The following is a 23,637-nucleotide window of genomic DNA, read 5'->3' on the forward strand; positions in this document are numbered from 1 at the left end:
TGAGGGACGAAGGAAAATGGTGAAGTTCTCAAGTTTAAAAAAAGAGAGGGGAAAAGTACAAGACGTAAGCATTTCTGTGATTTTTCTGAGTAAAGTATGCTTGTTATAATTATGCTGATGGGACGCCTGATCCACGTTAGCGTAGTGCTTGCCATGGGGCGTTCTAGGTCTTTTGTCATTTGGGGGCATCTTCATGTATTACAGGATTTTTCTTGTTATCTTAATGTTTAATTTCACCTCAGCCTCTTCCATCTCTTTAAAAACAGGACACCACAGGGAGAGAGGCAATGAAGCGTGACCCAGTGCGCCGGCCCCTCAGGAAGCTATAAAGGGTAGCGAGTTGGGGCAGGGGTATTGACCTTAGCACAGCCACTTAGACCTTAAATAGATCAGCTGAGAGTGTTCCTCGCTGGAAGATGAGCCGTGTTTGCTCACAAACGAGGCCTCTTGGTAATTGGTGCTCCTGCCCCAGCCTGAGCTCTAGGCTCATACAGAGGGATCTGAGTCACTTGTGCACAGTTTCAGAGGCTACAGGTAGGCACAGAAGTGAGTGAAGTGTGAACGTGGGGCAGGAGAGCGAACTGTGGCTGAAAGGGTTTGTGAAGCATCTTGTGTTGCCTGTTGGATGTCCCTCCCTTGGTTGTGTTGCCCCTGCCCACCCCCTTGCCGTGCGGAGACGGGTTCCACGCTTGTTCACAAGCACCCGTGCTTTCTGTGCCGGTACCGTCACACCTAACACAGCTTAACACTGGTGAGTGTGCCAAAAACTGTGTCTGCCTCGATGCTGCTGGTAGTGTAACTCTAATTGTACCTGTTGAAATTGAAAATATGGCAGAGGTTTAGTTTATGGGGAGGGCTGAGCAGTGGGAGGTTAAATCCCTCGTGCCTGGATGCGTGCTGAGGGTGCTGGAGCTGGGGCCTCCGTGGCCTTACTGATGTTGGTGTTTGACAGCAGCCGGAGCCCTGGGCAGCTCCACAGGACGTGGAACATATGGGAAATGGTAAGAGGCAGCACCAAACTTTGCCTTTGATTTGGGTCACGTTTTGGAAATAATGGTCAGTTGGTGAGTCCTCTCAGCAGCTCAGAAGCTTTTCCCAAGCGATTTCACTGTTGGCCAGGGACTCTCAGGTAGAGGTTCTCCGGCCTTCCTTGGCACAGCTGCTGAATCTGGACCCGGGTCTCTTCCCTGAGCTGCTGTAGGTGTTACCAGTCAGTTAGGCTAATGCTCTGTTGCTGCTTTTCAACTTTTTCTACAGCTTTCTACGGGCTTGTGTAGCTGGGTGATTTTGCTAGACGTGGCACAGAAAGGTTTGGGGAGCACAGGTGGTTTTATTCTCTTGCTTGGTTTAAATCCAACATGACCGTGATACCGACTGACTGATTCGTACCGAAAAAACTCCCCAGCATTGTCTGTCACTCACACCATTTTTATAGCTGCCGTGGGAATCCGCTGTGTAACTTCACTGCCTGCAGAGACTACTTGTCCTCATCTACAGGCAACGAGGGGTTGGAGACACGAGCAAAGAGCACGCTCTTCTTCCAAGACATCTTAATTTCTGCAAAGTCCCATCCGGATTCAGCCTCGGGGAGGTGACCACCTCATACCACGGGCTCTCAGGACTGCGTTAACCGGCGTCGGCGCTGCTCAGCACCTTCTCAGCTCAACCCTCGGGGTCTGGCAGTCCCTGTCCCCCCCCCCGGGTGGCCCGGGAGCAGCTGCGGCCTGGTGCTGAATTGGCAGGACCCGGCGGGCTCTTTGTACCGGCGCTCAGCAGCCAAACAATAGTTTGTGCTCGTGGGGCCATGTGGCGAGTCACGTGCGCCGTGCTGTTTCTGCCGGGGTCCTTGCCCATCTGTTCTCGGCTCTTTCTGGGTTATCAGGCGCGGGTCCAAGTCCTCGCAGGCAGCCAGCTCCGCGTGGCCAGAGATTACGAGCACTAACCTTCCTGGCAGGGGTGGCGTGGCTTTGCTTTTATGCAGATTAGCCATGTGCTTCTCACTTCAAGGCGTTCCACAGGAAAAGAGGGTTTCCTGTGTTTGGCTCTCGGTGGGCGTCTCCGGCGCGCCGTGCAGCCGGGGCCGGGGCCCGCGCGCGTGGCGAGAGCGCTCGGGAGAGGGATTACAGCGATCGGCCCCCCCCCTCCATCCACCTCCGCTGCTACGTCACCACAACACAACCACACGCGCGCTCATACTGTTGGTGTCATTCATTCAGTGCCAAGATTGCTTTAAAAAATTCCCTTGGCCCCAGTTCAAACAGGAGTACAGCTGGGATGTGTTAGATTTTAGGCAGTCTGCCCTCAATTTGAGATGAGTTATAAATAGCAGTGCCGACTTCCTTAACTACCACTCTCCGAGGTAAAATGCAGGTTAATTACTGTGGGAATCAATTAGGGCTTCTCTCGGTTAAACAGCCAGGAATGCTTTTTATTATTTTTTATCGCGAAAAACGGACAACAGATCTGCTCAGGAAAAGATTTTGGATCCAAGGTGAGAGCTTGGTGCTTTTTTGATTATTTTTTTTGGCCTTTTTATTTTTAGTTTTTTGGGGGCAGCTGAGGAAACCAGTTGTGGCCAATACCTCTGTTTGCCAATAGCCGAATGACGCCGATTTGAAACTGGAGAGCTCAGTAAAGAGCTCTCCTCCCTTTTCTTCCCCTGGCCTAATAAAGTACAAATATGCAATAAGGTAATCGGGAAGGTCAGAATTAGACTTTTCTGTACGGCTGTGGAGGGTTTGGCTCTTGCTTCCGAAGTGGGATTTGCCTCTTTTCTTTACTCGTTTTCCTGCTGGGACCATTAAGCAAGTCCCCTCCAATTTCAGCGAAGTGCTTTTTGGAGAGGCCAAACGCTTCTTCTGCGGGACAAAATCTAAGAATTGTTCGTGAAATCCTCTTGTCCACTTCACGCTTTTTTTTTTTTATTTTATATATTTTTTTAGAAAGCTGTACATGTCTGCTCGTGCAGCGGAGAGGCTGTCAGTCGTTTGACTTCTCTGCTTGGGGCTGGTTTTTGTTGGGAAGCTTTTCGCCCTGCTCGCCCAGCCAGGAGGCTGTGCCGCTGGTTTTTAGCCGCTTCTCACGGTGCTGCTTCGTGGTGGGGGTCTGACGTTCTTTACATCGCACACACTGATCTGGAGAGCTTTTGAACTCTGCCATTTAAGCTTGCTTTGGGCTTGCTGTTACAAGCTCTAAGGCTAGCAATACCTTAAATTTCCTTGAGAACTCAGCAGTTTCTCTGGAGCGCTGGCTTTCGGTTTCTTTCATTCAACGCCGTACCAGAGAACTTCGCTGTTAAAAGTTTGAGTGGTGACAGGGCTGTGTTTTGCTGAGTTTTGGTACTTAACGGTGTTAGAAAACAGCAGAGATACCGAGATTGAAGGCAGAATAGAAGCAATTCCTATGAATGCAAGGAGGTGTAAGCAGGGGGTCTGGACTTCAGTGATCAAGGAGCGACACTTTCTCTCAATTATGTCTCTCTGTGGCAGGGCCTTTGCTTTTGAAGTGTAATCACAGTAATCTACTCCTGTGGTTTCCTATTGAAAGGATTTCCCATGTATCAGTCCAGAGAAGACTCTCCAGCCTTTTGCAGTCGGAGCGTGGTATTTCCTTACTTACCCTCAAGTGCTTTTTGCAAGTGAGCAGCCATCGCTTCCTCTCGGCTCCCCCAGCCCTCCTGACAGCGGCGTGCAGAGGAGCCGTGCTGCACCTCCGCTCCTTGCACCAGCTCTCAGATCGATCAGCACTTTGCTGTATTTCAGCCCAGACTGCTCCTTTCTTCAGGCACGTGTGGTTAAATTTTCCTACAAGGATTGAGAGAGCGGAGTCAAGTAGACTTCTTGATGGTATGCTCTCGAAGACAGAGCAACGCTGCTAAGAGGAGAGGAGTTAAAACCCTGTCAGTGCAGTAGGCGTCTGTCTTTATTTTGGGAGATTTGGGGGAAGAAACAAGGTGTTGCAGCTTTTGGGACGTACACGGCAGCCCCAGGGAGGGCGAGTTAGCCTGTTGTTCGCAACAAGTCGGGTGCGTGTATGAACTATTGTTCCTCTGTCGGAGGAAATTAACTGGCATTTCCATTTCTTCTGCTTAAAGACTTTTACTTATAAGGCTGCGGTGGGGAGCGATGCTCTTCGTGTTTGTTTTTAGCATCTCTGGGTGCTAGGGCCTTGTAGGAGAGAGGCAGTTCAAAGCCATGCAGTTTGGAAGCGCGTCGAGTCCTCCCACGCTGAGCCATCAAGGTGACGACTTGGTCACATCCTGGAAATATGTTTGGGTTTTGTGTTTTGGGTTGCTTTTTTCTTTTTTTTCTTTATTTTTTTTTTAATGGTTTTATGAACTGTTCCAAATGTTTCTTGAAATTTGTTAACAGTCATCGTGCTTCCTGTAAGAGTCATGGAAAAGTGGATCTTCACCTTGTTTCTGTCCTTCTTGAGGATCTGGTTAGCTTTGTGGGTGACCACAGACAAGAAAATCTGTGCAGAGGAGGCAGCGTGTGGTGTGCGCATATTTAAAAAAAGAAAAAAAAAAAAAAAAAAGAATGAACAAGAATGTATTTGAGAAGCTGCCTTTGCTAGCGGGCTGTGAAGATGAGGTAACTACTAGAGGGGAAACAAGTAACAAATGGAAAAGATGCTGAAATGTTCAAGAACCAAAAGTTGCCCTAGAGCAGGTAGCAGAAGAAAGGCACAGCCCGTGTTTTTTGGGGGTAGGATGAAAGAGAGCATCGACTTACCAAAGGCTAGGGGCAAGGAAGCTGTCCTGGTGGTACTGTTTTAACATACCAAAGAAAATAGTTTGGGGAGGGAAAAGATGTCAGTAATCTGAGGTGGTACCCACAAGGCGAGCTCGGGAAGCAATAGGGACAATTGCTTGGAAGATGTAAACCCAATTTGCATCCGTTAGGGTGTATTAAAGCTCCACATGGATGCTCCCATTCAGGAGGTAGTCAGCGTAGCTCTGAGGATTCAGACTCAAGCACTCCAAGACCTTTTTACCTTTTTTTTTTTTTTTTTTTTTTCCTTTCTGTCCCTGTGAATGGAAGCTCCTCTTCAGAGCTCGCTGAAACCCTGTGTGGGGGTGCAGCCTCCTGGAGCAATGCAGCGCTCCGCGGGGCTTCTTCCAGGGCACTGCAGCCTCAACTGGCAGCAGCATCTGTGGTAACTTCAGCATAAACCCTGAAACTTCTCCAGGGCTGTTTTAGTATGGACTAAAATGGAGAAAAAAAATAAGCACAAAGGACCGTAGCAGGGCACGTTTCTCTGTAAAGCTGTCTTGATGGAGAGAATTGTATTGGCTCAATGTACACGGTTGTCTGTGAGCAACTTCTGTAGGATGGCAAACATTGTGTTTGCAGGGGTGTCTGGGGCTGAATGGGAGGGGAGGAGGGGGCTTGGATCTCGTTCTTCATTGATTTGTGCCACATTGGTGCGAATTGCTCTCGGGGAGCCTGCTTTTGGCTGAGCAGGTCGCACCGCCTTGCCGAAAGTGGGGTGTTTTGCCTGCCCTCCCCGTGAAATTCCCTCCCGTGGCCCACAAGAGCGCCATTAACTCCCCGTTGTGCCCCTGCTCGCTTCTTTTTGGCGTGGGCATGGTGCTGTGCGGCGTGCCTGGCAGGCACAAAGCAGCAGACAGCTGGTCAAACAAATGTTTTCAGGGTCTGCGTGTTGGGACTTCAAGCTGTGCTGGCTGTTGAGGTAGGATTTTCTGAAGTGTAGCATACTGCACGAACTTTTTCCTAGGAGGGCAGATTCTGCAAACATAACTGAAATACTGTGCTGGGGTCTGGGATTCTTTCAGCTTTCCAGCAGGAGCTGGCTTTGTGCGATATTTGCTTGTGCAGGCCTGTATTGCCACTCCTCAAGCACCTGATCTCAGCAAGAGAGGGTGGATCCGTCCAAATACCACCCTAGGGCTAGTTACAGGAAGGAATGGTGTAATAGAGAGCCCATTGTCATGGTGATGTGGTGGAAAACGTCTAATTGGTATTAGTTAGGTCATCGGGAGATCAGGGAGCAGTTCTTATTCAGCCCAAGTGATGGAGGTTAAAGACTGCGGCTGGGATTCATTTAGAGGTCGCTACGCCAAATCAGGCTGAAGGCAGCCCTTGCTTTAGTGTGGTAATGCAACTACCTAGGTAGAAGGGCTGTGTTTTTGAGGTTTATAGTATTTTCAGGAAATTTGATTGACTGTTCTTATGTCTTGGCTTCAGGCAGAGGTGGTGCAGATGAGGAAGTCCTAGCAAAGTTGCATTTACTTGCTCATCTTATGGTGTCTGCTCTAAGACTCAGGGCCTTGACTTCCAAGGCTGACCAGTGTTTTTTTCACACATCTAAAGAAATTTGATTTTGAAACCTGCGTTATACAAAAGGCAGCAGACACAAAGCTCTTTCTAAAAAACAAAACACAGAACTTCAGTCTTGAACACTGAACATCAGTAGCAGTGCTCAGTGTTACTACATCAACGTGGAATAATTGAAATGCGTAAGTGTAAATTAACAGCCTGCAGTGTTTTGGGAGACCTTGTTAAATGTGAAAGAAGAAGCATTTCTTGTGAATATTTAAATTTTCAGCGTAAATTTACCTTGTTGTGGAATATCTGGACATTAAACTACTGCCTACCGTGGGGAAAAGCCACTCACACTGATAGTTCATCTCAGTGATCCTTCCCACCTTTTTTCTGTCCTCTGGCCACAGGAGATCTGTCCGCATAAAATGACTTCTCGTTGGGTTTGTTCTTTGTGAAATGTCTGTGGGTTTGAAAGGGCAGCAGGAGCTGTGCTGCACTTCACAATGCAACCGTGGGTCGTAGCAGAAGGAGCAGGCTGCCTTCTGCCTTCTGCTTCTCCACACCAGCTTGTTGAGGTTTTCTTCTGGGGGTTCTTTGGAGGTCGGGAACAATTCCTGTATGCAGCTGGATGTACATCGTGTGTCCCAACTTGCTTTGCAGCCTTCAAGCCCAATGGATCAGATGGGGAAGATGAGGCCTCAGCCATACGGAGGAAACAACCCGTACACACAGCAGCAGGGACCTCAGGCGGGGCCGCAGCAAGGACATGGCTATCCCGGACAGCCGTATGGGCCACAGACTCCCCAGAGATATCCCATGGGAATGCAAAGCAGGACGCAAAGTACAATGAGCAGCATCTCGTATGCACAGCAGGTAGAGCACCCAAGCTTCTCTAGTCTCTGTTTGCAGCAGGGGCAGGCAGAGGAGCAGCAAAGTCCCGTGCCTGCTGAAGGGACCACCTTCAACCAGGTTGGAATCAGTTCCTTAGGTAAAACAACGTTTCTTTAGGCTATAAGTTGCCCCACACCTGAATCCAGGTGTGGTCCATGTATGAGGATCTGTGAAAGCCTTGCTGCAACAAGAGGTAGCAGCAGAGCAATGAATCAGAACTAAGGAAAAATAAATAGGAAGGGGACTAAGGTACTCACACCACTGTATTCTGTTAACGACAAAGCTGTTCCTTACAGTGGAAATGACTTCGAGGCCAGTTGTGGCTCACTAAGTGAACCAAGTGGCTCCTGCTGAACTGCTGGCAGGATTTAAAAGGCTGCTTTTGTTTTTTTTCTGGTGCAACTCTTCTTTCCTTTTAATGTTATTGTCATCAAAGTGTAGTCAAATCCCTAAAAACTTAGTTATGGTGTGTAATTTATTACTAATTGATAGTGTCACACACAAGTGACTTTTGGTATTGTCTGGGAAACTTTCTTACATAGGTAGTGGCATTTCCATTACCTTCCCAGTTAACTGCTCTGCATAGCTCTGTAAATTGTTGCTTCTTGAGTATAATCTTACTTTGTGTGTGTACTTAAAATTGCTTCTTAACCGGTATAATTCTCCCCTCTTCTTCTGCAGATTCCGCCTTATGGACAGCAGGGTCCCAGTGCATATGGGCAGCAAAGCCAGACTCCATATTACAACCAGCAAAGCCCTCATCCCCAGCAGCAGCAGCCTCCATATTCTCAGCAGCCTCCATCCCAGACCCCTCACTCTCAGCCTTCTTATCAGCAGCAGCAACAGCCTCAGTCTCAGCCTCCACAACTTCAGACATCGCAGCCTGCGTATTCTCAGCAGCAGTCCCAGCCACCCCATCAGCAGTCCCCGACTCCATATCCTCAGCAGCAGTCCACAGCCCAGCAGCATCAACAGAGTCAGCCTCCCTACTCCCAGCAGCAGTCACAGTCGCCCTACCAGCAGCAGCAACAAACTCAGCAGACAGCTTCCTCGGCTCTTTCTCAGCAGTCATCTTCATACCCTCAGTCGCAGCCGCAGCAGCAGCAGTCTGCGTATTCCCAGCAACGCTTCCCCCCTCCTCAGGTAGGCTGGCTCATGCTTTGGTTCCTTCTGCGAATATTTTTTTTAAGAAACTCGGGCAAATCGTTTTCTTTGTGCGTTGAAGTCGGTTGAGCTACGCGTCAGCAAGCTGGCTGGAATGATTGCGATAATAGATGTGCTGCCTTCTCTGTTGTGTCTAGATCTGTATCTCACAGAGATGTTATGGTGGTAACAGGCTGAGCCGCGGTAACACTGCAGTTTTGAAGACTAGTTCTGAGTAAATGCTGCTGATTGGCAATACCAGTCTAAAGGATTTCATACTGGCATGGTTTTCACACTGTGGTCTCTGGAAGATCTCCAGGTGGTCTACAGAGCTACTTGGGTTAGCACAATAGCAGGGCACTTCTGAGTCTACAAAAAAAACACTGTTTCCTGGTGCTTTTCTATCTCAGTCCAAGACTTCAGGAGGTGTATTGATCACACGGAGGAAGTGAGCATGGGAAAGCTCCTTGGTTCCATGCTGCTTGGGTGGAGTTTTTCCACAGACATTTGCAGATGGCAGCACAAATGGAAATTGGGCCAATAAAAGACGTTTTGCAGAGTGGCGCATAGATGGGAGAGTTTGCTCTTAAATGTAAAACTTGGCTTTAGGGAGGAGAAATAAAACGTGAAGCACGTGGAATTGAAGATAAGATCATGAAGCGATCCTTTTTTTTTTTTTTTCCCTGTGTGTTTATTTTCAGCAAGGTTTAATATTATTGTAATAGTCGTGTGAAAAGCTAGCTGGGACCTTTCAGCAAACATTGCAGTGCATCAAAGGTAGCATATGAAGAGCTGAAGATTTTAATTGACTTGCTGTGTTTGTGTAATAAAGTACTTAGAGCTGTTGTAAGATGTTAGAAGATTGAGAAGCCAAGTGGGCAGTCTCCCAGGACAGTCTCTGTTCTTCAGGATCTGTCTGTAATAAGGAAAAGCCGGAGAATTATTGTTTTGTCATGGTTTGGACTTCTACTTCCAACAGTCACTATGGTAGTCCAGCAACGTTTATCCTCCTGTGGAGCAGTAGGCGTGCTGGCTTGAACTCCTTGCTGCCCTATTTCCAGTTTTGGGCAAATGTCACCGAGGGTACATAATTCTTCCACAGTGTGAGAATACATCAGAGTGATTCCAGCAGAGCTTTCATTTTATTCACATTTGTGTTTTTATTTGGTGTTTCTTGATGTTTCAGGAGTTATCTCAAGAATCATTTGGGTCCCAGGCATCATCTGCTCCCTCAATGGCTTCCAGTAAAGGGCAAGAAGACATGAACTTGAATCTTCAGTCCAGACCTTCTAGCCTGCCGGTGAGTGGTGAGCTGTTGGAGAAGTGAATGGGGTGAGGGCAATCAGAAGCACAGCAGGATAAATTAGCACTGGTAGTATTCCACGTGGAAATGGGAATGATGGAGGCTGCCTGTGCTTTTTACCAAGTCATTAGCTTCTGGCTTCCCACTGGAGATTAAATGTAATTTACAAAAGTAATGGATCTGAGAGTAAAGTTTAACCCTAGGTACTCTGGTCTGCGAGTTCTAGCCTAAAGATTTCTTGAGTTTTCTGTTCATGGTGTCTGAAATACTTGAGTACTGTGAAAGTAAGTTCTGACCTTCAGGCAAAGGTGTTTCACTTTTATTTTACTCCATTGTTCCTTTAGCCCACTGTTTCATAGGTGGTTAAGGGCTGGTAGAGCTGTTCCCTTTCTGTGTTATTGGATCCTCATACTGCTGATTTAAGCTTCTTTGATCCATTCTGACTGAACAGTTGGTGCAAAAGACAAGTTTATTAATACCTGGAGTGAGGAAGATCAGTCAGAGAGAGCTCCTTCCTAGATGAAAAGTTGTATTTTCTGTTGCATCCTGAATCTGCTTGCTGAAGGTGCAGTGAACAGTTGTGTATGAAATCAGTGGCTGGTTTTCCGGCAAGTTTTGGACCAGAATAGTTTAACGTTGGGTTAAAACTTCATGAAGAAAATGGAGAAGGGTTAGAAGTTTAAGTTTGCACAAGTCACTCTGTGCCTCTGACTTGGAAGAACAGTACTGAGCTGCTGCATTCAGATTTTGCTGGTTACTTTCACTTGTAACCAGTAGGAAGTGAGTGAGTTTTTTTTTTTTTATTTAGCCACTGGCTAAGTCTGTTTTCTAAGCTGCAGTTGGATTGGTCAGAGGAAAGTGAACTGTGTATACAGCAAAGTTATTTTTGCTCTCAGCAATGAGAACAGCTTTGTTGTGAGCCCCTTGAAATAATTCCTTTGGATTGTGGGTACAAATTGTCACCCAAAATACAAAGTGATTCTAGTTCTGACCACCTAATGGGAGTAGTTGTGGGTTGTTTCTTTTTTTTCCTCTTTTTTTTTTTTTTTTGGACCTCGATTACAAAGATTTAATTTGTTCTGAGGCCTGGGGAAAAATCCTTTTAAATAGCATGTTTCTTTCCACTCTGCCTCTCCACAAGTTCTTCCATGTGACCCATCTTCTGGCGAAGAATGTAGGAAAAGTGAAGCCGCTGAAGTAATTGAAGAAATTGCTCTAGCTCTGAACGGTGGGAAGTCCTGTTTAGTAGCATTGTTGATAGAGCCTTCATGAATCCTACCAATCAGCGCCCTCTGACTCAGATTATAGGAATTAGTTGCTCTGCTTAGCAGAAGTGGCTCCTTCTCAGCACCAGTGGGAATTTTTTATACCTTGTGGTTTAATGCGCTTGGCCCCTTTCAAGCTTTCCTTTTTCCCAAGCAATTTAAGAAAAGATATGCATCTCAGCCATAGGAGTGAGGGAAAACTTAGAGAAGAGGGAATTTTATCCAGTTTAAAAGTTTTAAATGATAATGTGTTCACTAATTTCTAATAAGATATTCAGAGGTTTTCTGATAAGAAATCCAGGGCACAAAAATTGGGTCCAGCTTTTATTATCTGCTAGCTGGAAAGCTTATTTTCTGTTTTAAACAGACTTTGTAGTCATCTTGTTTTTCTGACTTTATCACCAAATAATTAACATTTAAGAAAACAAACAGTGTTTAGCTTACCCTACCCCTGGTGTACTTTTATGTCTTTTCTTCCTTGGCGAGCCAGAAAAAAAAAAAAAAAGCAAACACCACAAACTCCCCGCAAGAAGAAAAACTCACTTCTATTCTTACGTGTGTTTCATAATTTTGTCCCTCAAATTAGGGTACTGTAGGGCAAGATCAGCACCTGTTTGTAAACTGAGAATGCATCAGACAGCAATGTTGTGGGGTGTTGTAAAGAGGACCTCTGAGGTGTATGGAAGCCAACTCTTTGTTCCAGGGATGAGTATCTTGCACGAAACTTGGCCTGGGGAAGCTTAGAAGCAGAAAAGCTGCGCTGGAAGGGTGTTATCAATTTCTTTTATCTTCCTTATATTCCTCACTCTGTCTGTTTTAGAAAGTTTTATACTAGTCAAGGGGATTCCTAGATCCCTGTTTTGCTATTATATATGACTTAGAGAAGCATAGTTAGTTTGTGGGTTTTTAATTTTTCGTGGAGTTCTGAGTCCTCTTCTAAGCCTCCGTGGGCACTGTGGAATAGCTCACTGGGTATCCTGGAATCTGGGCAAATCGTACGATGCATCATCTTTAATTAAACATAGATCAACTCCAGGAGGAGAAGGAGATTGCTGCTTTTAGGTACTTATTTATGAAGTGTTAAATTTATGTACCCAGTGCCTTTACGAGTCTTTAGCCTTTACACGTTTAGTACTGTGCGTCGTATTAATGCTAGAACTTCAAGCAGTAAAAGTGGGAATATATCTTGGGCTGACACTGTCACCGTTTCAGGAAGTGGTGGTCTCCTAGAGATGATAAGTGTTGGTTTGGCAACGTTGTCAAGTTCAACTCCTGTCAGATCTTGCTGGTTTGTTAGGATCTGCCTGAGAAATGTAACGTTGATCATTCTGGGTGGAGGTCTTCAAGGTATCCTCCTGGCAGTGATTTTTGTGTCCCTAACTAAACTTTTTTTCTGACTATGTTCCTGTATTAGGACTTTAAATAGCAGAAGAGTCAAATTACTGATTTCTCTAGTGCTTTGTTTGAACGTCTGCAAGTAGCAAAATGTCTGGTCTCCCATTTCTGCTGGTGTTACTAGGCTGCTCTAGCTAAAGTATTTCTTGGTTTATTGTTCCCTTTCTGAAGATTGTACCTGGTGCGACGGGAGAGAATGCTGCTGCGAATGCACTGATGTCTTTTAAAGAGTAATGCATCCACGCGAGTATCCTGCCTGGTCCTCTTTTCCTGTAGCAGGCTGGATGAAGAATTTCTCTGAAGAATTTGCTGCTTCCCTAGGGAATCTCTTGTCAGGATTGCAGCTAAACTAAACTTAGATTCCAATTGTGTATGGGAGAAGTGAAGTGTAGTCTTTTGTGTCTGGGTGTAATAGAGGAATAGTAATCCATAGCATAAATCATATTCTCCCAGGAGATTCCCTAGTCTCATCTCTTCAGCAAAGAATTTTTCTTGGCAAGTCATATCCAGTTTATTTGGTGTTTCTACCTTTGGAGGCTTGGATACAGAGTCTGTAAAAGTCAAATATTTCCAGCTATTAATTATCTTCTGCTTAGGCTTGGAAGATGCTCTGGTAACAGGTACGGGGAAGCAAACAAGTTGCTAGGACATCCACTTGGGTTTGGATTGAAGTCAGTTCTGCTGCAGAAATCTCTGGAGTTTTGGGATTGTTGGAAGGAATTTCGTATCTCATTGTGGAACGTGGAGCAGTGTTACGTTGCCTTGGTCTCTGCCTTGAAGGGGCTGAGTACAGGTTCCTGGTGTCTTTGAAGTGGATGCGGAGTAAAGCACCGAGACAGTGCTTGCCATGCCGTTAGCACCTTCCTAACCACAGAAGTTGATAAGTGTGGTGTTAGGACCTTTGACAGATTGGCCCTAAAAGCCATGTATAGAGCAAAAGTGATTTGCTACCAGTATATACTGGCTGTATGTGCTTTTCACTGGACTTTCTGGGATTTCTTCAGTGAAGTTTTTCTATTTGTAGAAACCAAAACTAGTGTGAGGCACGCTGTTCTCAGCAGTGCTTTGATGGGAAGGGTTCTGCTTGGGGTGGGACTTCTGGCTGAACCAGGAGGGCAGATACTGGCAGGGTTTTGGAAGCGCTGAAATAGCAAGGTTGTGTTTGAATTTTTGTTGCAGCAAATGCATAATGAAGCAAACTGGGGCAGCTTGTACAGAAGTTTCAGAATTCCAGTCACAGAATGTTTTTAGTCGGTTTTGGTCAGTTTACTGTGTAGCATGAGGGAGGAACCCCATTCCTTTTCTGGGCAAACGATTTCCATCTTGATGTGGAGTGGGAAATCATTTTAATCTCAATATTTTGCACTGCTGGCAAACTGTATTTCTTATTTAACTGCATTTCAATTTGGTTCATCACCAACTTCAGGTCTGAAAAGAGTCTTGTTGATGGCAGGAAGGATTATAACCAACTACAAACAAATTTCCTGATCTGTTTAACTTTTGAATATGCGTTCTGGTTTTGGATTTTTTACATTATGGATTTAGCAAAATTAGACTATGGGAAGGGAGAGAAATGAAGCTGCTGAGTTCTGGCTGGTAGAGAAGTGATTCTTTTGTGAACATCCCCAGCATGGTGGGGTATTTTTTGTTTGACTTCTTCCTCATAAGGCAAGTAGTTTCTGAATTTGGACGTTCTGGAGGGTGTCAGGAAAGCACTGTTTGGATTTGCCAGTTTTTACAGGGTGGTCATTTCAGCTTGCACTCTGCAGGTACTTGAAGTGGAATAAAGTTGAGCTCTCTCAGCTGCATCCTCTGACCTGGAAATAATGAATGCAACAGCCTGACATACAGTGAAAAACTATCTCAAAGCTGCTGTGGATGGGGACGGAGGTGCAGCTTAGGAAATGAATGTTTTCTTAAAACTTCTTTGAGCTCAATATTTTTTGTTTTGGCAATTTGTTTTGGGGGAAGGGAAAAGAAACTTTTATAGTTGAATCTCTTTGGTCACTTCAGTCACTCCCTTCCCCCCCATATGGGACTTCCTGCTTACGTTTGGTTTGTATTTGGCCTTCTGAGTTTGTCTTACTGCTTGCCTTGAGAGAGGGATTAGTGGTGTATGCATTTTGAAGCAGGGGAGCTGCATGCTCTGGTGGCTGGGCATCGCAGTGGGTGTGTGGATGAACGCATCAGCACCTGGAGGCTTGCCCCAAGGAGCGCAGTACTTGAAACACTGGTACTGGAGAGATGGGTGCCTTCCAGTTTATGCTGATGGGAAGGTTTCTATCCCAAGTTATGGTGATAGAGGGAGTTGAAAACATTTTTTAACCTGACCATGGCTTCTTTGTCTCAGCTTTTCTCAGTGTGTGCGATTTTGGCAATCGTTTTTGTGTGGTTCTTTAAGAAGGCCATGCTTTGTTTTTTAATTAATTTTAATTTTGCTATGAGCCTTTACAGATGCAGAGAGTGTAGAGTGCTGCTCGCAAAGCTTCCCTAATCTTCCAGCCACTCCAGCGACATGCTTCGCGCGTCTGACCTGCTTCTCGGGGCCGCTCTGCTATTTGTCCATGTGGCAATTTCTCTCCTCCCACCCTTTCCTCCAGGCTGGAACCGAGCTGATCTGACCTGGTGCTTGGGAGGAAGCTCCCCACCCCTTGCTGCATCTCTCGGGCCCTCTCTGGGCCACACCAAACCCTCTGCCCTCACCGTGTCCCCTCAGTGAAGCCCAGAAGCGTCCCTTCAGCAATCACACCGCGCTGGGGCCGCTGCTGCAGCTCGGCTTTGCGGGAGCCTGCGCTGGCAGCAGATTGCGCTATGCTCGATGCCGGGCTCGTTTCCTGTTTCTATTCTAGTCGTTAGCGGCTCGGCTCTGCTTCCTGCCTCTACGCCTTACACAGATTCCCCTAACTGGAACCTTTCGTTTTCTCAGGAGCGATTTCGGTTACAGGCCTAACGGAAGCGCGGAGCGGCCATCTCGGCGGGGAGGGCCCGGACGGTGGCCGCAGCTCGCTCAGGAGCCAGGCCCTGCACGTTCCCCAGGCCGGGTTTAGGCCCAGCTGGAGGGACTAGGCGGGTCAGCGTTTCATCAGGAAATTGCTGTAGGATGACCAGTTCTGATGTTGGATCCCAAACAATAGTCTGTGCTCTCAGTCACACGCATCCCCTGGAAATACAGAGCGTTCTTGCACCGTGAGTGCTGAAGCGCACGCCGCGTGAGATGACCCTCTGCTTCTGAGCACGCTTTCGAGCAGCTGGCTGTTGTAGGGCAGGGAAATCAGCCTTTCACTTCCTTTTTTGCTGCTGAGCTGGTGTTATCGGAGACCCTTGAAAATGTGCGGAAGCCTCAGTCAGCCTGATGTTGGAAGCAACTTAACCCTGCTGGAGATCCCAGACGGTGCAGGGGAGGGAGGGACGGAGCTGACCTGACCTTCGTGTGCTGCGTGGGGCGGTTACGGGGATAAGTGAAGGTGTTTAACTTCGCCTGACAGCACTGCACTCATTTTAAATGCTGCCATACCTGCGCTTTCGGTTCGCTGGGATCATTTCCCTAGTAATGTCATTTTGGCCTTCTGGATTGACTCGTCTCGGAGATGTGCACAATCACAAACGCAGTGGAGAAGGCTTTCCACGTGGCTCTCGAATGCAGGGCATGGCGTGGGCCCAGGGCTCTGGTGGTGGCAATGTGGCTGGGACGGGCTTGTGCCCGTGTCCCCAGGGGTGCAAGGTTCGCGCTGAGATTTCAAACGAGGCCTGCGTGGTAATTGGAGGAGGAGTTGCGTAAATACGTGTTATCGTAGTTTGAATCAAGGCTCACTGAGGGAAACAGAAACGTTTATTAAAAAAAAAAAAATTCCTGAAGTGAAACAAAGTGACATCTCTGGGAATTGACTGCTCTGACAACCCCTGACCCTGAGGGTGGCGGTGGGTGTGCGTCAGTGCGTGGCACGAGCCAGGTTGCCATGGCTGTGCTTACCTCTTCCCTGCACGCTCACTGCTCTGAGCCAGGACGAGAGCAGAACTGCTTTCAGTCCTTTAAAACGTCTCTTTGGTTTCTCTGTCCCGTCCAGGTCAGCGGTACCTGGGAGCAGTATTTCAGACAGGCTCTGATTAACGCTTATTTCCCTAGAACTGCCCCAGCTGGCGGTGTCAGGGGGCTCAGCCGTAGCCCTCGTGTTGCCCCATCGCTGTCTCCCTGCAGGTACGGGGCCTTTCCGAGGCAGCTGCCAGCTTTTGGCTGCCTCTTCACAGCTCGTTCCAGCGAGGGCACTGCCAGATTCATCAGGCTTGCAAATATCCATTGCCTTAACAAATCCTGTTCCCTCCTAAAATCTTTCTTTTTTATGCTTTTTTAGAAATGGATTCTGTCACTCTTAATTGTTTCACAGAGGCTGATGATAATACTAAAAGCGGAGTTGTTTTGAAATCTGAAGTATTGGTCTTAACAGGGGCCTTTTAAATTTTTTAATTATTTCAGACTTCTGCCTTTGCTGCGTTTCTTTGCCCACCCAAGCTCCTGTGGTTGGCATGGTGGCATAATCACATGCTGAGATGACTAAATGCTTTGGAGTCTAAATTGAACACATCAGAGATTGGAAAGTGCCTTCCAGAGGAAGCACTGCTGGGGAGTTGGAATATCCTTTCGGCTGGCAATAAGAGGGCAGCTTCCTGCCTCTTACGGCATTGAGCTTCTTGGATGATCTGGGCTTTGTCTTCAGACCGAAGCAGAACAACACAAAAAAAAAACCTCTGGAAGGAAAACAAAGGCTCTTTAAATAAACAGGTTGTGGTCTGTCACCTGAGACCCATACTAGCATCTCACTTGCACTTTCCTTCCCAGGGCCTGGTGCTGGACCAGCCTTTCTGATTGATGTGGTCAACTTGTAGCTCTCACTCCCCTGCATGCCCAGCACCCTTCAAAAAAAAAAAAATAGAAAAATCAGTGTTGCTGAGAACATCCTCTGATGCTGCTGTGATAGCGCTGCTCACTGTGCCCGGGTCATGCATGCATCTTTCCTGCAACCCATTTCAGGGTTGGTGTCGCTGTTGAAGCTTCAAGTTTCACCCTTTTTTTTTTTTTTTTTTTTTTTTTTTTTTTTGCAGCATGCTGCTGCTGGATGGCCAGGCTAACTTTTGTGCTAGCCAAAGTGTCAGGCAGAACTTCAGCATTTCCACTGCTGCTTTGAATGCTTTGTTGTACCAGTGGTTAGGTAAACCTGGGAGTACTTTTAGAAGCTGAGCAGTTTTCAAAGGGTTAAATGGCAACTATCTCCTGGGGGGCTTTGCTGCTGTGATTCCCAGGGTCCTGCAGAAGAGCTGAGCACCCAGCGCTCCCGGGGTGGGACCACCACCTTTCCACGCTGTGGGTTTTCCCTTCAGCGACATCTTGTTCTGAGGGTGAATCACATTGCTCCTCCTGTACTTCGTGCTGCAACCACAGCCTCCGAATCTCTCCTCTCCAAAGAGGCAGAATATGAAATTTGTTAATCTGGTCAGTGTTTCGAGGGGGAGGACACCCCCCCCCCCCTCTTTTTCTTTTCTTTTTTTAATTTTATTTGGAAGGGGAAGAGAAGGAGGGGTGGCACAGAGTAGGAGCAGTAGATGTGATTAAAGCTCCTGCCGAGCAGATCTGTGGGAGTGGAGTATCGACCTCTGAAAAATCAATGGCTGCTGCGGTAGCAGTGCTGGCTGTTTTGCAAGGTCTCCCGTTGCAGGAATGTAGTAAAGCCAGCAGCACTTCCGTTTCTCTTTCTCCCTTTTTTATTTTGTACCTGCTTTCTGCCAAATGACCCGACTCACCTAGATTTACTGAGGTGGATTAGAACAGCAGCTTATTTTTGCAATCAGAGTAAAATTTCTTGTGTGACGCTGAGCCCCTCCTCCTGACAGCCTCCTTTCCAAATGCTCTTTTTCCTGCAGTGCAGCTAGAGCCAGCAGCTTCTACCAGTTTGTCTAAAGCCAGCCTGGAAGAATGAGCTTTTCAGCTTCTTTTTTTGAGCTGAAACTGCACAAATCTCTCTTGCATGTTCTAGTCCCCATCTTAGGTTTGTAATTGTCAGCACTGATGCCTGAGAGGAGCTTAAACTCCTCATAAAGGAAGGGAATATGGACTCCATCTAGCAGAGGCTGGAGCCTTGATAGTGTTACCTTCCTCATACTTGTTTTACTGGGCTGGTGTTTTTTTCCTGAAGTAGTAAAAGTCAAGCACTTTTCCTTTGTTTAAGGCATCCTGGGATGAGTAAGTGGCACGTAATAGAACCTGAACGTTTTTATGCACACTTAGTTTTGTAACTGGGATCTTTGCTTTTTTCCAAAAGAGCATGATGCAGAACCTGAGAATCCTCTTACTGCTCAGATCAGGGTTTGAACTTCTAAGAAGAAATTTGAGGGGCCAAACCCAGTCATTTTGTTGTATAATTGAAACTCTTTGTTCCTTCTCATTGCTGGCCTTGCCCTACTTGAAGAGAGATAGAAGAGGCAAGGCCTTAAACTTAAAAAGCTCTCACGAAGCACGGAAGCGAGCTGTGCAGCTCATGCTACTTCAGCAGGCATCTTCCTGGGCATTCCTTGTTTCTTAACCCAGGAGAAAGTCATCTTTCCCTTGTGAACTAAAACCAAACTCTTCAGCTCCTCAGAGAGTAAAAACTGAGAGGTACGTGGCAGAGGAGGAAAGCTGTGTATGGTCTAGAAGCGTGTTGATTTTGTTGCTAGATTTTGATTATATTTGATTAGTCTTTAGTAGCTTGGAAATGTGGATGAGTGTAGTTCACACACAGGTATAAGCTCTGAATCAGTAGAAGGTAAACTGACGATTTAAAAATACACGCTGTTGGTTTCAGCAACCTACTCCTCCCCAAGTAAGACCTGTCACGTACCAAATGGAACTCTTGATAACAATGGTCCTGGCTGTGACCTTGCTGTAAGTTCTGGTGATGTTCTAGGTGTGGAGAGAGGTTGTGCTGGAAAAGCGTTGTGTGTGCATCCTTCCTTCTCCTCCTCCCCTTCGTCTATTGTCCAGCCTAAACGTGTTGGAAGAATCCAATAGCTCTTGACCCGTTATCCTCTGCACGTTAACAACTGTAGAAGAGCAGAGAGCGAGCTGAATGATGTCACTTATATCTTTGTGGTGGTAAGTGCTGATGGGTTTAGACAGGATTTTAAAGCATGGCAGGTGAAGTTGAGCTGGTGGTAGGTGAGGCCTGCAGGAGTGTGGGACCTTTCCAGTGTACCCCTGGTAAGCAGGATCAGCTGGGAGACTGAAAAACTCCCTTCTGATTGTTCAGTGTGTTGGTGAGAGAAAACCTGGGAGACTGTAGATGATGTAGATGGAGAGTACTCTATCCTAGTAAGCATTAAATATTGTTTTTGCTGTAGCTTAAGTTGTGTTTCCCAACTCCAGCTTCTAGTTTTTACTGGGGAAGCAACCTGAAAGAGACAAGCTGGAAGTAGAAAGGTGGTGACGGGCTGCAGGGCCCTGCCTGGACCCTTTGTCAGATCTGGGGAAATCTCTAGTCAGCTTTACGAGGTGTTGTGCACCTGGAGGATGTGGTAGATGGAGCACAGTGAGGTCTCCAGGCCACTTGGTGTTACGAGATGTGTTGCTCTGTGGGGTATAAGATGCAAAATAGAGTTGTCTTTACTGTAGAAGGAGGAACAAGTCTGTTTTCATAGAAATAGCAGGGAGATTCTGGCCTGCCAGTCAGCTGTGTCGTTTTTGTGGTAGAGAGGACTTGAGGTATGTTGGGGGTGGAAATAAAGGGGAGGGAGAGGACGAGCTTGTAATTTTAGGTGTCGGTAGCTGTTGAATGAGTGGAAAGTAAGCTGCAGAGAACGTGAAATTGGAATCAAAAGTAGGTATTTCAATTAGTCAGAAGCAATGAGGAGGCTTTTTCCCTTCCAGAAAGAATCGGGGAAATAAATTTAGCCATTGTGCTGTGGTCTTGCTTGTAAGCATCTTTATGGAAACAACTGGCCTTGCAGAATTTATAACCTCTACCACATGCTCGTCTCCAGCTCATAATTTCCTTGAGTGCTATCTAGTGATCTGATAGACGTAATGATTGTGGGCCCTGACTGCGCTCCTTCCCTCTTCCCCCACACTTTTCATACGTGCTTACCTTGGGGATGGGCAGGGGAGCAGCATAGGAAGCTCGCAGTCCCCGGCGAGGAGATCAATTTACTTTCTGGTCAGTCTTCCTGCTCTTCCAGATCAGTGGGGTGGGCTGGAGCAGAGCCTTGAATCTGTTCTCTGGGGTTTTGTTACCTTGATCTGAAGTATTTCTTGTTGTTTCATCTTCGTGTTTGTTTAACAAATGAGCTCGTATCAGATAGCGAAATGGTGGTTCCCCTGTTGTATGAAAGAAACCTCGCTGTTTCCAGCACAAACGAAGCGGCTCCCTTGTGTTGGTCATGCCAGGACTTGCAACCCTCTCCCGGAGATAGATGAACTCCCCTGCCCCCTCCTTTGGGTACCAGATTGTGTGATTTCAGGCATGGTTTTGTTGTGGTGTGAAAAGAAGGTGTTAGCTGCTGAGTCCTTGTTTGTCAGCAGTACCGACAAACCCATGCTGGCATCGGTGAGGATTGGGCAACCAATCGCAGCTGGAACAGTTATCGTTTCAGGGTCCCTGTGGGCTTCCGCTATCAGGTCACATCCCAAAATAACACTGGGCAGTATTTCAAGTGAAGAAACTCAGGCTTTGGGGCTGCAGCCAGCCTGGAGTGTGAGATTCTGTGTGAAATAGTTGGAATCCCTCCAGCGTTTTTGATCTGCATGGCAGATGAGCAATAAAATGCATAAAAAACACATTGGAAACACGTGAGGAAATTCTCCAGACCCTGACGTTTCCTTCAAGTTGGCAGAGTTACTGCTGTTGAGCCTCACCTCCTGTCTCGGCTCGATTGGCTGCGCTTGCAGGAGGAGGGAAGAGGAGAGCCCTTCTCGTGCTGCTGCTGCGTCTTCCCAGGTCTCTTCCTGATGCTCTGCGGGAGGCAAATAAAACCTCGCTGGCCTTCTTCTCTTTGGACTTGGTCCAGAACCCACTGACAGCAGCAGGTCTCCATTATTGCCACGAGGTTTTCCTTTTTTTTTTTTTTTTTTTTTTTTTTTCTTTAAGGCTTCTCTGCTGTAACTGTCGTTAAAACAGTCTGCTGAGAGGTTGAGAGATTCCCTTTCCCCCTAGTTTGTGGTGCACTTGAGTAAATGGGATATCAAAGTTGGAGGGTGTCCTTTAGATCTAGTTAGAAAAACACCGCGTCTTGATGGTTGGCATCCTGAGAAAACAACTTGATAGGTGGAAAACAGCTCCTTACTGATTAGCTGCTTGCACTTAAGCATTCCAGTCTCTGCTTCTCTCCTTCCACTTGCAGGAATCACACTTCTGAGAAACTTAGTGCTGCTGGATAACACACTTAGAAAATGCTGCTGTGCTGCTGGAACATTTCTTTGCTGGGAAATGACTTTATTATCAGGATTCATAAAACTTACAGATCTGTAGAGGTGAAATTCGCTTTGTGAATTACTCGCTTTATGTGGTACTGTCCTGTATCAATTCATACATGTCCTAACATCCAAGAAAGGTTTACACGTAATTCATTTTTAACTTATTTAAACTGATTATCTGAGAGGTTGATCCAAAGCCTGAAAGCTAGAAGGCCTACTTCTCATATATGTGAGGTCCGTGATGGTATGCCAGCAATGCAGAGAGGCCCTCGCTTGCATGTCTGAAGCAACCCCGTATTAACCCACTTAATTAAAACTGAATGTTTTTAAATGACTTGCAGTACTTAGGGTAAGCTTTGATGCACAGGCAAGGTTGAAGACATCAGCTTCAAAGATTGCTATCTAGTTACTTAGGAGTTAATATTCAAACAGTTTTTAACACTGCTTCATTTTATGTATCACAGACATTTTTGGCCTGGTATTGCCAAATCGTATCCTCTTATTCTGCCTGGGACATGCATGGGTATCACTCACACCACGTAGCAAACAGTGACCTCCCCAGATCTCGGAGGCAGACTCCTGCCTCTTGGAGAAGTGTCTCACTTAGGCTCCTGATAATGGAAGGAAACTTCCAGGCTCCACCTTGCGTGCTTGCCCTGTGCCCGTCCTTTCATGCCCATGTGCTGTCTCAGGTGTACATTTGTAATGTGGTTTTCTTCTGAGCCTAAAAATCTCTCAGTGAAATAGCAGTAGTAGCTCTGCCCCTCCGGTCTGAAGGTTTAACTGCTGACCAGCAGAACTGCTGAACTGCGTGAGCTTGTGGTGAGGGTTTTAAAGCTGCAGAGGGTTTTGGCCTCCAGCTTCATTGCAGTGATGCTAAAAACAGCATTTGGATGTGTTTGGTGATTTAGCCTAAAAGTACCTTAAAGGAAATGTCAGTAGCTACTAGAAACAATTTTAGGTCAGGCTGAATTGACTTGTAGGTGTTCTGATCCTCTCCTAGACTAGAGGGGAACCTAGAGGTGTATCATATGCCAGTAGCTGAAGTTAAATCTGATTAATCTCAGTCTTAGACAGGAATTGCATAGGAGAGAAGAGTGTTCAGGTCTTGATTGTTTGTGTTGGTTAATGCTTTTTAATGCAAAATGTTGGAAATTCCCTCTTTACCCCCCACTTCTGGTGGTTTCTTTAGTGGGATGTAGGCTTTGTCGAAGTTTTCCAGGGGAAAAAAAAAAAAAAAGTAGCTGCGTAAATGAGCAATGCTTCTTTCTACCTTAGGAAGGTAGTGAAAATTACAAAACCTCACAGACACTATTTTTAGGCTTTTTCTCATTTTTTTTAGCTTTTACTGAAATAAAACAAAGCTGCTTTTTTTTTGCTTTTTTTTTTTTTTTCCCCAGGAAGATGATGCTTCGTAAGTAAGCAAATGTACCTCTGAGACTGTCATGCAGGAAATTATCTCTCAAACAGAAGCAGTAATGGAAGGGGTGGAAGGGCATACTATGCACTAAGTCCTCCCATCAAGTGACCGGCATTTCCAGCTCAAATGTAGCATTTGCCAGCATTTTGATCCAATTCTGCTGCTAAAATAGACAAGATTGCCCTATTGCAGCAGACAACAAAGTAGTGCAGCTGATGCCCAGCTCTCCCCTTTGTCCTTCCGAGTGCCAGTCTCTGCTCAACAAGTATGATGAGGTTGTTGGATATTTCCCAGGTCTTTTTTTATTCCTCCTTAACTCCAGTTTTCCCCTTCCTAAGAGGTGAAGTGTTGCTCTCCAGCTTAGATGATAGGGATGTGCTCTCAGAGCCTTTTCACACCTCACCTGGCAGACAGGTGTAACAGAGCGATAGGGCTCTCCCTTCTGACAGCTGATAAGTTTGCGGTGTCCTGTGTCTGACTGAGGTCCTTCCACGTTG

General features: G+C 46.4%; 1 protein-coding gene across 3 annotated transcripts in view; it reads left to right on the forward strand.

Moving 5' to 3' along the window:
• Window positions 1-23,637, forward strand: part of ARID1A (AT-rich interaction domain 1A) — a 61,033-nt gene that overhangs the window by 16,971 nt on the left and 20,425 nt on the right. For all 3 annotated transcript variants that reach the window (XM_082777431.1, XM_082777429.1, XM_082777430.1), the window contains 3 exons: window positions 6,948-7,160; window positions 7,860-8,321; window positions 9,508-9,621. In XM_082777431.1, coding sequence (XP_082633557.1) covers window positions 6,948-7,160; window positions 7,860-8,321; window positions 9,508-9,621 — 789 coding nt within the window. The remainder of the gene's footprint in view (window positions 1-6,947; window positions 7,161-7,859; window positions 8,322-9,507; window positions 9,622-23,637) is intronic.

The sequence above is a fragment of the Aythya marila genome (assembly GCF_965140915.1).
Source record: "Aythya marila genome assembly, chromosome: 22".
In the NCBI taxonomy this organism is placed as follows: Eukaryota; Metazoa; Chordata; class Aves; order Anseriformes; family Anatidae; genus Aythya; species Aythya marila.